This window comes from Bos mutus, chromosome 20 (genome assembly GCF_027580195.1).
Source record: "Bos mutus isolate GX-2022 chromosome 20, NWIPB_WYAK_1.1, whole genome shotgun sequence".
Lineage (NCBI taxonomy): Eukaryota > Metazoa > Chordata > Mammalia > Artiodactyla > Bovidae > Bos > Bos mutus.
In genome coordinates this window covers 13,461,419-13,475,165 of record NC_091636.1, presented here as the reverse complement: position 1 = coordinate 13,475,165, position 13,747 = coordinate 13,461,419, and the positions used below count along the sequence as shown (strand labels likewise).

General features: G+C 42.2%; 1 protein-coding gene across 1 annotated transcript in view; it reads left to right on the top strand.

The window, feature by feature from the left end:
- Positions 1 to 750: 750 nt before the first annotated feature.
- Positions 751 to 13,747, top strand: part of ARL15 (ARF like GTPase 15) — a 470,465-nt gene continuing 457,468 nt past the window's right edge. Inside the window, exon 1 of the mRNA XM_005887367.2 lies at positions 751 to 888. Coding sequence (XP_005887429.1) covers positions 841 to 888 — 48 coding nt within the window. The 5' untranslated portion in view covers positions 751 to 840. The remainder of the gene's footprint in view (positions 889 to 13,747) is intronic.

Sequence of the window (13,747 nt, the reverse complement as noted above, 5' to 3'; positions counted from 1 at the left end):
GCTTCCCGAGAGTCCTGAGTCTACAACCGACTTATACACAGTCCCTTAACTTTTTTTTCTTGCCCTTTTCCGTCGGTGAAGAGCAGATTCTCCGGGGGGCAATCTAACGTTCTGATAAGAGGGTTACCTCCCAGGTTAGCTCTAGCCGCGGGCGGGGCTTCTGTATACCCCCAGGACATCAAGCTGGAGCTGTCCACCTTCGCTTCACATCCTGAAAGTGGGGAGGGGCAGCCCCCGAGTCACAGGCTTGCCTGTTCAGAGTACCTTCTTACACATTCCAGTCATCCCAGCCGTGCAGTCTCAAGGCCACAGGGCCTTCGGGAAATCGCTCCGGAGAGGGGCATTAAGTATCTGTGGCTTCTACACCTCCCACGTTTCAGCGCGAGCTTCCTACTAGGGGAAGCTTCCTACAGCTCTCCTCCTATGGAACACTGTTCGGTTCCGATTTACCCAACTCGGAGGCCACGGAAGCACACAGAACGCCGGCGACGACAGCACCGGCTGATTTTCCGCTCTTCCCGGTTTGTTCTTCCGCCCTCGCAGCCCTAGCCCCCGCCCCTCCGCCCTCCTCACAGGAACCAGCGCCCCGGCCGCTCCCGCGCTTCTCCCCTGCCACCCGCAGTGGCCTGCCTTTTATAGACGCCACAGCCAATGAACGCTCTCCTTTCCTTCTGCCCGCCCGCCCAGCCAATCGCCGCGCCCCTTGTGTAATCTTCGGCTCCTCGACTTCTCTCGGCTATTTTCGTTGTTGCTGGCTTTTTCAGGGGCTGCTTGCTCGCAGCCAGAGACGCTGCTTTTTTTTCCGGGTTCGGAGCCGTTCCGGATGCTTTAGGCTGCCGGATGTCTGATCTCCGGATAAGTGAGGCGTTTCTGTACATGGATTATCTGGTAGGTGCGGGACAGGGGTGGCGTGTCGCCCCTCGGACCTCAACGTGCCCGATGTCCCTCCGCCTGGAGGAACAGCCTTTTTGCTTTCTTTCTTTGGGATGGGATGCCTTTGGGGTTCTTTCTCCCGCAGCCAGCTCTGGAGCTGTGCCGGGACTCGGAGGGGTGGCAGCTGAGGCGGTGCGACCGCAGCTCCCAGGGAGTGGTGGAACTGACAGGTAAAGGTGCGGCCCGGGCCAGCGGTTCTGTGGGGCGAGGGGCGCACGGGCGCTCCCCGAGAGATGGGGCAGCGGCGGCGGGGCGTCTTTTGCCCGTGGTCGGTTCTTTGCTTCTCTGTGTACTCCTGCAGAGACTTTCTTTCCCAGGAAGCAGGAGTTTTCCCCTCTGCCTTTAGCAGAACTCCAGGTACTATTAAAGAGCCATAACCGGAATGGCTTACTAAGTGCCCGGTAGCTCCGGTCATTTGGTTGTTATTAGATCTCTAAAGCTATGACCTCGGTCGCCGCGAGGGTTTAAAAGCACATTACCATATAGTAGACGGGACTAAACTACATCGCAGCGTGGGTAGAAAGGATTGGATAGGCAGGCATTCATTGCCTCGCCGTCTCTGCCGTGGATGCTTGTCTCTTACCCGGTGCACAGATTGGACCCTGTCTGTGCTTTTTAGGCCAGGCTTGTGCTGAGAAGTTTAGGTGGGAAAAGTGTCAGCTCAGTGTTGGGGCTGAACATTACTTTAAAAATGCACTTGATTTATGTGTGTGTGTGTATAATTATGCAAAACACCGCATATTGTTCGAGAAATTATTTCCCCAGAGATGCATGTTTGTGTTCGCAGGGATCCTCATTAATGTTGGCTGTGTTCAATCCTAAACAATTACCAGGTTTACCTTTTTGTCTAGAACCCCTGTTGCAATGCAGAGTTGAAGTAAACGGTAAAGACATTGACCGTCCTGTCATCTTGTTGAACACATGCTGTTGGTTTCTGCCTGCAGATTGGCCTGGCAGAGATTTGCCAGTGCCTTCTAGGAATTACACTAATGCTGTACTAAGAAAGACTGTGAATGCGTTCATAGTCAAGAAACGCTGGACAAGGACTGGTTTTGTGATGCTATCTTGTATTTGGGCTTATTTCCCCTAAATCTTCCTGGTTTGATGGGCTTGTGGGGAGGGGTGGTGACTGCAGTTAATACATGACCTTGTGCATTGAGGGGAGTCAAAAACTGAATTCAAATTCTGTTTTCTTCCTTTGTTGATGTCAGTAACTTCCTCTGTCTTTGTGATAGAGAGACATTCGGAGCTCACAGTGTAGCCAGTTAAGGAGGTTATCTGATTGGGGATTCTTTAAAATGCAAAGTGCTATGTAGGGTAAAAGAGTTGTCAGATGTTTCTTAAAGACTGTTTTCTGAATTAAGTAACTGATTATTTTGTAGCTTGTCTCGTAGGTTCTGTCTTGCAGTTGCCGGAATTAAAGCCAAAGTTTGTTGAGGATGGTTATGGAATTGGAAAGGGCTGCCTTACCTATACTAATGAAAGCTGATTTTGAATGCTTAGTTAAGTAGTTCCTAAAAAGGAACTTGCTATTTTATTTGCTGAGTGAGTTTTAAAGTTGCAAATTGCATTGTAAACCTGTCTTTGAGGTGCCAAACCCACTACAGCAGTTAGTGGGGGAAAACAGTTGGAAGACTCTGGTTAATTACTCAGGTTAATTTCCTGATGGGGAATGCTTGTGGTGCTCTAGATTACCTTAAAAGCAGATTCTTTCTTCCTCAGTTTCCTAAGTTGTGTGTCAAAATCAATGGGCTCCAAATTTGACATGGCTTTTTTTGTTTTACCTGCCACGCCCGCATATACCCTATGCATTCCTATTTTAAAAAAATCATTATTTTGTCACCTTAGCTATGATTTTTAAAAAATTCACAAGTGTAGTGAAACAGTCCCATAAAAATCACTTGGCTAATCATTGGTGGTGAGGAAAAAACTCTTAAAGGAAATAAGTCAGTTCTGATGAGTGTGTCAAGTATCCGCTGTGAAAAGACTTAAGGAAATCCTTAAACATTAAAGGAAAAAGCCTCTGCAGGTGGTCTTCTGTGTTTACATTTTACTTAGTTCTCACAGAAAATGATGTTCCACACATCATTCCTCTTGCCTTTCAGATGGACTCATTTGCTTTTCCATAATTTTTATGTGGTGTTTATTAAAAACCAGTTTCTGAAAAATGAAAATCAATTTCATTGACTGGCATCATATTTTAAAAATCAGTTCCCAAGTTCTTTTACTTACCTTCCAGAGAAAATGCACTCCTTTCACTTCTAGTTTGACCCTTCAGATTTTGCTGCACTTGTGGACTTTCCATGCACTTGACAGGAATAGTGTGTATGCCGTCTTTTCTTCTCTTTTCTTTTTAATCGGTGTTTGACTTTCTTCTTATTGCTGCTGAAAGAAGAGGGAGCTGTGTGTGTATGGATTGTCCATTGTTCTTTGGGCTGGATGGCATTACTTAACCTTTTTTAATTGCAGAACATGGAAGGAAGAGAAATGAGAGAAAGAGGTGCTTTAAATAAGACTGTGAATATTAAAGCAGAGGATAAAACTCTCTGAACTTAGAGGCTACTGTTGATTTCTTAACTTGAAGGAAATGCTATGAATTAGAGGTGACAAATAAGGTGAAGCCCAGGGATAGTGCCTTTCTATTTAGGATAAGGTTTTGATTGATTTCAGTTTAGGGAACTACAATAATGGTAATTTATGTATCCTCAGTAATTACATGTATCACCCTGTACCCTATCTTTATTTGTTGAATGAATATGAAAGAGAAGAGACAGCTTTTCTCTCCAGTTTCTAAAGTAAGACAAGATAACATCTGTTTGGATTAGGTGTTTTACTCTGGGGAATGCAGAATGTATCTTTTACTCTTAACTTTAAGATTATCAAGGTATTTGTTTTCCAGTATTTAAATATAAAAATCTCAGTATTGACAGGCCATATACCTTTTTCCCATTTTAGGAATGGGTTTTAAATGCCATGTTCACACCTGTCAGGTCTGTAGGTGACGATTCTGTTGCTGTTCCAGTGGGCAGTACCAGCATCTTCCTGTTTTTCTTCTGACAGGTAGAACTAGTAAGACAGTGTGTGGAACTTTCTGAATAAGGAGAAAATAGTTCAGCTATAATGGAAAACGTGTCTACCAGGTTTTCCTGGAAGGTTGGACAAAATCAACTTCTAGATTCTTCTCGGTTTAATATTCTTTGTGTCCTGACTCATGTTGATTGGCTTGAATTTTACCTCTTCCCCCCCTCCTGCGATCAAAATAACATCAATAAAATTTGGTATGCTTTGTGTAATGCCAGGGATGATTACATGGGATGATGGAGGGAGAGTGATTTATAAACAGCATGTTGCTTTTCAGATGTAGAATGTTAATATACTGTGCTAATGTTGCTCATACTATTCTTATGCCTCCTATAGAATGACTGTGACTGCCCAGTTTTAAAGATTGGGCTACCTTTTAAATTAGTCTCAGTATATGGAGAGATTTAATGTCATCAGCAAGCAGGAAGTTACAAGACTTCCTTGAGGATTGTTTACTACCTATAAAGAATAAAATATGTTCCTTAATCCATCTAACAAATGTTTATGGGACCCCTGCTTTGTGCATGACCCTGAAAGGCATAGAGGATGAGCCCCCGGTGGGATGGCCTTGGCTGTAGGACTGGAGGGGTGTGGGTGGCTCAGCAGGAGCCTGTGGCAGTGGACAGATACGCAGGAGGGGGAGGAGGCAGCCTGTGATGTGCGCCTTGGCTCTCTGGTAGGTTATCTCTCTGTGTTTCTTTGTTTCATTGTGAACTGAAATGCAAAGCTGGGCCTGAAAATGTGACATCTAAAAATGCGTCTTTAGCTGCTAATTATCAGATAATGATCATTTCACCTGTATGTTGGGTTTGGGATCTAATAAGGCCAGGGTTCTAGATTTCTTTTTCTGTATAGGTTGGTTAACCTGGCCTAGTTTCTTGGTCACAGGCTATACCTGTCATATAAAAATTTGTGTGTCAATAGGGAAGATCAGGTGAAAGAAGATAGATGATCAGCACAAACCCATCACTATTTGCAGAGTACAAACCAAGTAATCAACCAACCAAGAACAGAAGCTCTTGGTGTATCGATGCACAGAACTCTGAGGTTCTACTAAGTTGTAAATGAGCCTATTCTAAAAGAGGAGTGAAGGCACAGTTATGACTTTATCTGATGTTCCGTGGTCTTAGAAGTGTGCTGTTTTTTAACTGTGAATGACTATGAACATTATAACTTATGTGTTCTATGTAAAAAGTGATAATATAAGCCATATATTTTTAATCTTAACTGCAGCTGAATTAGTCACATAGGTGTTCTTTTATTACTAAATCATAAGATAAAAAGGGAACACAATAACTGGTTCTTTTAGCAAAAAAGTTTCAAAAATATCGAGACCGTGAGGCAGAAACTGTGATATAAGGCACTAGCTCTGGTTCTCAACTGTCTATGGTTCCAGGCTTGTAGCACGAATCCCAAGAGAGCACATATGGGGACCTGATTCATATCCTCTGGGAGCTTGCATTCTGAAGGATGCCTAAGTTGTGTTCTTGTAGGCATGCTGAGGGTGGGGGAGTTAAGCATAGGTATTAGGATAAAATAGTTACCGTTTATTGAGCCCATACTGTGGTGCTGGATAATGTAAATGCTTTCCACATGTAATGCATTAAACCAAGGCTGAGAGAGGTTTTGTAATTTCCCCAAGTTCACACAGCTAACAAGTAATAGAGCTGGGACTGTGGTCCCAGAACCTTCCCTTTTCACTGCCTTCCTTCCAGCTTGGTGTTAAAGCTATTGGAATGCACTTGAAGGTTTTACAGTGTATTTTACGTAATTACCATGTTACTTCTCCAGTCAAGAAACCAGGGGCCAGGACCAGGCTGGTCGCTGTTCCCCTGTGCTCAAAGACTTGTCTCTGCTAAATGACTGTTAAAAGGAAGGCTGGATAGAAAGAGAACTGTGTCGTGTCCTGAGCCTTCCACTCCGTGATCTCCTGACTCTGAGCACCTAGGTGACCTTCACCATCTAATGTTTTATCAAATAACCACACGTGGGTTTCCAGGCAACCTTGGTTCTCCGCCCCCTAGTGTCACTTCAAGGACACCTTCAGAGTCACAAGCCCCAGTCGTCTTTTTGAAGAGGTCCCTGAGACTCAGGATCTATTTGGCAGTTTAATTGAAATCTTCTGTGCTCCTTAAACAAGTGCTGCCTGTAAAGTGGGGCTTTGCCTAGCAGACACTAGGCCCAAGTGGCCTTTTGCTTATGAATTTCTGTTGGGCAGAGTCTCCTGATGCTAAAGGGTTTGCTTTCGAGGAAGAAAAGATTTTCAGAGAAAGTTTGGTAACTGCATTTTGGTTAACAAATGCTGATAGTTCTCACAAATTGAGTTAAAAATGGGCTTTTATTTTGGAGCCTGTGGCCTCCTTACTTATGCTGTGGCTCTTCCCCTGGCATCTCCCCAAATGCTTCTGGTGTTTGGTTGAATCTAAGAAACCCAGTTCTTGTTGACCCTCGTTTCTGAGTATCAGCAAAGTGAACACTTGCTTCTGGCAGGGCTGGCTTCATGGGCATGTGGCTCAGAAGGGCCCCCATGTGTGGCTGAATGCTCTGTGGTTGCCATCTTAAAACTCTTAATTTGGGGTGCTTTGCAGAGTTTTCATTATCTGAATCTGTAACTTGTATCAGTGTAGGGTCCCTGACTATCTTGATTATCCTTTTATCACTGGAATTGAGTCTCATGCAGGGTGAATACGAAAGTATATATCATGTACTGTGCAGAGTGTTTTTACCTGCATTACCCAATTTAATCCTTCCAGCAGTCCTGTTGACTAGATACTGCTGACTGATAGACATACTGACTTAGAATAAGAGGAAACTTAAGGCTCTGTGAGGTGGAGTAATGGCTGGGATCATGTAACCGAGTGTCAGGGCTAGGGTACCAGCTAGCTTGGGGATTCCAAGCCCATGCATGTAAGCATTATTCAGTACTGCTGTAACTGGTGATAATTAACAGCTAAGAGGATGAGTGAGGGGGCCATGATTCAGACACAGGACTGGAAATTGAGAGGTTACTTAATTGCTGCCATCACCTGTGAGAAGCCCCCTGGGAACTCAGTGACAGCTGTGCCGCAGTTGAGGAAGTACACGTGTCTATACCTTAAGGTGAGAGACTTCGCTCACCTTTTGCACCCTCCCGCCGTACCCTGGTGCATAAGCATGCCCTGCACTTTGGTTCACAGCCAGATGCACATGATTTTGCAGGAGCATTTCATTTATCAGGCCCCTTTGTACCCAGATTTGTTGGGAATGGTTCTGACTTCTGGATTGCTTCTCTCCGGGTCAAGGACTTCGACCCTAGCAATTGTGGCCATGTCTCCCCCAGAGGGATTCTCGAGAGTTCTTTTTTCACCGAAAGAGAGCAGCTTCTCCAGGCTCTCTGGTGGAGCAGTTGACAGTCTGGAGCCATCCCAGGACCATTGGCTGAGGTGCAGAAGGCCTGCACTTGTTCCTTGATCAGTCTGTACATGGAGTCAGGAGCTAAAGCAAAATATGATTCTTTCACAGTTTTATCTTTAATAAATACAAATGTTCCGAAAAGTACAGAAAATGAGAACGCACTTCTATGTATCTACCTCCCTGATTAAAGCTGTTAGTATTTTGCCATTTTAACTTCAAAATGCTGGTTGCTTTTTAAAAAAAGAAACTTTAAGGTGAAAGCCTTCTGCTCTCCCATGCTTTCTTCATCCTTCTCCATGGTGACAACTACCCCAAAGCAAGTGGGCACTGTTCTCATGTGTGGGTTTTTGTTGTTGTTGTTGCATTTTTATTATATTTGCATATATGTGTAAATAATATGGTATTCTTTGTGGTTAATAATTTTAACAAAATTGTAACATATCACCCTTATTGTCTTGAAACTTGTTTTATTTCTGTAATGTTTTTAAGATTAATAAATATTCCTGTTTGTATTAATAGATATTTATTTTACATTTCTAGTTTAGATATTACCATTTCTGCCTTTATATGTAGAGATCTTATTTGGATTTTATGGGAAGCTCAAAGAAAAGGTGTTGGTTTTGAGGCATAATTGTGTGTGTTTACTTGTTTTTAGTACCACACAATGAGTCGTATAAATTGTTTAATGAAATTTTATTATGTGCATTTCAGTGAATCATAATTTTATTAACTTATCACCTTATCACTGATTATTCTAAGTTTCAATTTTTTTAGTGTTGGTATTTGTTATAAATAATGCTGCAATGGACATTCCTTATAAGCTCTTGGATATTTTATGATAGTGTATTATAAGGAGCAGTAGTCCTATGGTTTCAAAAAGCGATTTTGATGCCAAGTAAGTTTGGAAACTAGGTCAAACAAAATCAAACAAGTTTCTTTATTGTATAATCATTAATATGCAAATATTCACAGTGTATCTCAAAAAGGGAGATTATTACTGGCAGTGTTTCTAATCCTTTGGGATATTTTTATGACCAAGTTCGAGTAGATTTTATGTAGAATCAAAAGGTATCTACATTTTAAAGCTTTGACTTAGTGATTAAATAAGGTAATAAACCATGCATGGATATAATCAGCTACTGTTTGTTAAATCAAAGTTATGTAATAGTCAAATGGTGATAATGATGATGATTGATTGAGAATTTACTCTGTCCTAGGTTCTGTGTGCATGCGTGCTCAGTCACCAAGTCATATCCAACTTTTTGTGACTCCGTGGACTCTAGTCCACCAGGCTCCTCTGTCCATGGGATTTCCCAGGCAAGAATACTGGACTGGGTTGCTGTTTTTTCTCCATGGGATCTTCCTGCCATGTCTCCTGCATTGGCAAGCGGGTTCTTTACCACTGCACCACCAGGGAAGTCCCCTAGATCCTGTGGGATCTAACCCAGGTCTCCCGCATTGCAGGTGGATTCTTTACCAGCTGAGCCACCAGGGAAGACCAAGAATATTGGAGTGGGTAGCCTATCCCTTCTCTAGCAGATCTTCCTGACCCAGGAGTCAAACTGGGGTCTCCTGCATTGCAGGCATGTTCTTTACCCGCTGAGCTACCAGAGAATCCCCTAGATCCTGCAGAGTGCTTAATGTGCATTCGCCGTTTGTTTGGTCCTTTCAGTGACCCTCTGAGGTGCTGGAATTTGGGTTTTTGTTTTATGGTTGAGGAAACTGAGGGTCAGGAGTAACTCCAGCTGTCTCAGTTGTTATGAGGGTTGGCAACACATCTGTAATCTTACTGTACGTGTTTTCATTATTGTGATAGAGAAGAAAAGTTTGAAACCCTGTATTTGATTTCCTAGAAAGTCCACCTATTGCCTGCATGATATAAGCTGTTTTCCAAATGTCAGTCCATAGCAGAAAGGAAAAGTCAAGAATGTTATAAAGTCATCATATGTTTAATTTATAGACTTAAAAATATGAGGTTATATCTTTCCAACTTTTTGTGGATGTTAGAATATGCTGTCTATTCTCATGATAATGAACAACAGTATCTCTTTGTCTATCTCAGTGTTATTACCTGTCAGAATAAAAGGATGTGAATCCTTAAACATCCTCAAGTTTGTATGTATGAATTAATATTTAGAATGTACTTACTTCTAAAACCCAAATGCTGAGAACCTGGTCTAAGACAGATTAATTCGAACCACAATTCCTCATTTGAAAGATTCAGATAGCATCCAAACCTCTTTGATGACTATTGATTATGTTTTTTTTTAGTGCTAAAGTGCTTTTTTTAAAAAATTGCTTTATAATTTCTATACGGATTGGTATGAGTCCATATAATGGCATCAACAGAAGTGGGGAGCAAGTGTAGATAAAAGTGAGTCTTTCTCCTCCTGTATGTCCTTGACCTTGATTCCGCAATCCTCCCCTTCCCCGCCCCCCCCCCCCCACCCCAACCCTGCTTCAGTGACACTGTGGGGATTTTTTTACTCTCCAAAAATGGCAGCGTACAATTTTTGTGAAATAATGTAACTAAACATTATGTAGGAACACATTCTTGTACATTTTAAGAGCTGGGCACAAAAGATTTGTTTTTGACCTTGGGTAAAGTATGTTTTTTTATTTTTTGGTCTGTTCTGCAAATTACTTATATTGGGACTTCTAGTCCCCAGAAGAATGTTAAAGTTAATTTTTACTATCACTTAAATTTTATTTCCTTTTTCTTGTTCTGATTCAGGTATTTTTTTAAGATAGTAATTATGACTAGTAAATGAGAATCTTATTTACAAAAAAACTTTCACAAAGGACTTTTTTGAGGGTTGAATGAGACTGTATATACTGGACTTTTTGAATATAAGCTGTTACATAAAATGAATGTTCACTTATGTTTTTATAATCACATTTTTTAGTCACCAAATTATCTTTTTAATTGAAGTGTAATTTACACACAGTAACATGTACAGTCTTAAAGGTACAGCTAGATGAGTTTATGGGTTTCCCTGGTGGCTCAGTAGTAAAGAATCTGTCTGCCAATGCAAGAGATGCAGGTTCGATCCCTGGGTCAGGAAGATCCCCAGAAAAGGAAATGGCAACCCACTTGAGTATTCTTGCCTGGGAAATCCCAGGGACAGAGGAACCTGGCAGGCTACAGTCCATGTGGTTACAAAGAGTCAGACCAACTTAGTGAGTAAACAGTAGTAATGAAGATGACTTTATATGTACCTGTGTCTTGTAACCACCCCCAGGTGGATATGTAACACCCAGAAGGCTCTCTAGGGTATCCTGCCTAGGTGTTCGTTCCTAGGCAGTATTGACATAGATTGGTTTTACCTGACTTTGAACTTCATATAAATGGAATCACAGCTAGGTGTTCTTTTGTGTGTAATTTCTTTTACTCAGTATGCCTGTGTAATCCATCCATGTTGCATAAATCAGTTCTTTTCTGATTGCAAATTAGTATTGTATGAATATTATTACTAAACTATTCATTCTATTGTTGATGGCCATTTAGATTGTTTCCAGTTTTGGGGATATTTGGAATAAAGCTGCTACAAACAGTCTTGTTATGGTTTTGGGGGAAGTAACGCATTTTTGTTGGGTAAAGTAGAATTTCAGGTTCATGGGGCATGCATATGTTTAGGTTTATTAAATACTGCCAAACATTTTCCAAAGTAGTTTTACCACTTAGACTTATACCAGTAGTGTAAAAGGTCCAGTTATTTCGTATCCTCACCAATAGTCTTTACTTTGTCAGTCATTAATTTATTTTGATGTGTGTGTACCCCAAAGAAATTTAAAGTTGCCCAGAGCTACTTCCATATATTCAGGCATGAGAACAATATAATATAGGAGGATCATAAGGCAGATTTTTTTTTTAATTTGAAGAAATTAGTTGGCCATATTCTGTGGTTGTGTGGTTTCACTTGAAAATCCTGTCTTGCTGAAGAGGTACTGTGGAGGTCAGTTGACCTGGTGGTATTCCTGCTTTACAGGGAACTCAATGTATGGTTTGGGCAAACCAGTCAATGTCACTGCCTTCAATTTCTTCATCTATAAAAAGGTGGGATCAATTAGATATCTAAAGTGTTTCTTTTATTTCAAAGTTTTCCTCAATCATCTTGTTTCCTTCTTGAAATAGCTGTCTGTTTTTCCATTCTTTCTAATTCTTTAAGTGAGTGATCATAAATTTGCCTTTACATAATTATCATTTATTCAAGCAGCTCTAATTTTTTATAAGCCTTTTGTATTCTGGTGCTGTCCCGGCACTAGGGATATACAAGTGAATAAGACATTGGCTTGCCCTCAAAGAACTCATACTCTTGTAGAGATGAAAACTAAGCAATTATGTTTTGGAATGGCATATTCTACTCAGAGGGAAATACAGGTTACTAATAGAGTATATGAAAGGGAGTCTTAACCTGGACTTGAGGGCCAAAGCGAGCTTTTCAGAGGAGTCATTTTTAATCTGCAACATTGAAGTTGAGGAGTGTTGGCCCAGTGACAGGCAGGGCCAGGGCCAGGCAGAAGGGACAGCATCCCTGCAAGGACTTGGGGGTGAGTAACCCCATTGCTTTAAGGAACTCCCAGGGCTTGGTGTGGCTGGAGTAGAGTCAGGAACAGCTGGGTACACTTTGCTGCAGAGTCCACCTAGGGTCACATCATGGGAACCTTTAAAGTTTGCCTAGGGTGACATGGTCAGGTCAGTCTTCAGTGTGGACAAGCGCTGGAAAGGGCAGCGGATGGGAGGCAGAAGCCCAGTTTGGAAGATGCTATCCTGATTCAGGAGTGAGATAATGGTGTTCACAGCCAGATGGAGGCAGGAAGGATGCAGAAAAGTAGATGGATTTAGGTAACATCTGTGAATTGCCAAGATTTTGTAACTGACTGTAGAAGATGAGAACAAAGGAGATTTTAGGGATAATTTTCAGGTTTTTGATTTGAGCATTGTTCTGGTTATCTGTTACTGAGTAACAAACCACCTTAAAACAGTGGCTTAATAACAGTCATTTTTTAAACTCATGAATCTGGAGTTGAATTGGGTTCAATTAGGCTCTTCTTGCTCAGGATTCCTTATTAAGTTACCATCGGATGGTGGCTGGGAGCATCTCAAGACTTCTTAGAATGCTGGTCTGGCAACATGCAAATCTGGGGGATTGGAAAGTGTGGACTCCTGGGGCATCTCTCTTCAGGTATCTTTCTACATGAGGCCTCAGGGAGCTGCACTGCTTACATCCAGGTTGAAGGCTCACAGAGTAAGTACATGTATCAGGAGAAACTGGTGGAAGCTACTGTCTTTCTAACCTGGTCTCAGCAGTTGTGCAGCATCACTTATATGGCACTTGTTCATCAAGGCAGTCACAAGGGCAGGAGACAGGCACCACCTCTTGGTGGCAGGAAGTCAAAGGATTTATGGGCATGTTTTAGAACCACCATAGACATCACGGGGGCAAAACAGGTCATGTACTGTGGTAGGTGACACTTGAAGGAATAGCACATGGAGAGGCAAGTGAAGGCTTTGAGTTCAGAGTTTGCACTGCTTGTGGGAAGTCCAAATTGAGATTCAGTGTAAGAATCTGAATTATGTGGGAGCTTAGAGGTGAGCTTTGGATGAGTTAAAAGCAGTATGTAACATTATTGTTACTTGCTGTGTGTGTGTGTGTGTGTGTGTGTGCGCCGCGCGCTCAGTCATGTCCAACTCTCTGCAACCCCATGAGTTGTGTAGCCCACCAGACTCCTCTGTCCATGCGATTTTCCAGGCAAAAATACTGGAGTGGGTTGCCATTTCATACTCCAGGGGATCTTCCTGACCCAGGGATTAAACCTGCATCTCTTGCGTCTCCCGTATAGGCAGGCAGATTTTTTACCACTAGCACCAACTGGAAAGCCATATATATGTGTGTGTAACTATATTATTAAATTGTCATTGTAAGGCACAGTGCTAAGTATTTTTCATGCATGATTTATTGCCTTTATCTTTTTAGAAATTAGAAACTGAGACTTAGAGAAATTATGTCACGCCTGCAATGTGATGGAGCCAGAATATGAACCCAGGTCTTACTAATGTCTGACCTCACATCCTTAACCGTTTAGATGGTAACTGAAGCCGTGGGCACGTCTGAGCTCACGCAGGGAGGGTTGTGCTCAGTATGGAAGGGAGAACCCGAGGAAGTCTAGTGTCTATCTCAGGGCCAGTACATATGAGGCACATGGTTTTCGTGGGATCAGCAAAAGGAAGGGAATCTTGGGAGAGAAAGAGAGCTGCAAGGTTGGGAGAAAACCTGCAGAGTGTCGCATCTCACAGGTTGAGAAGGGAGACTTTCCAGGAGAAGGAAGTAGCCAATTG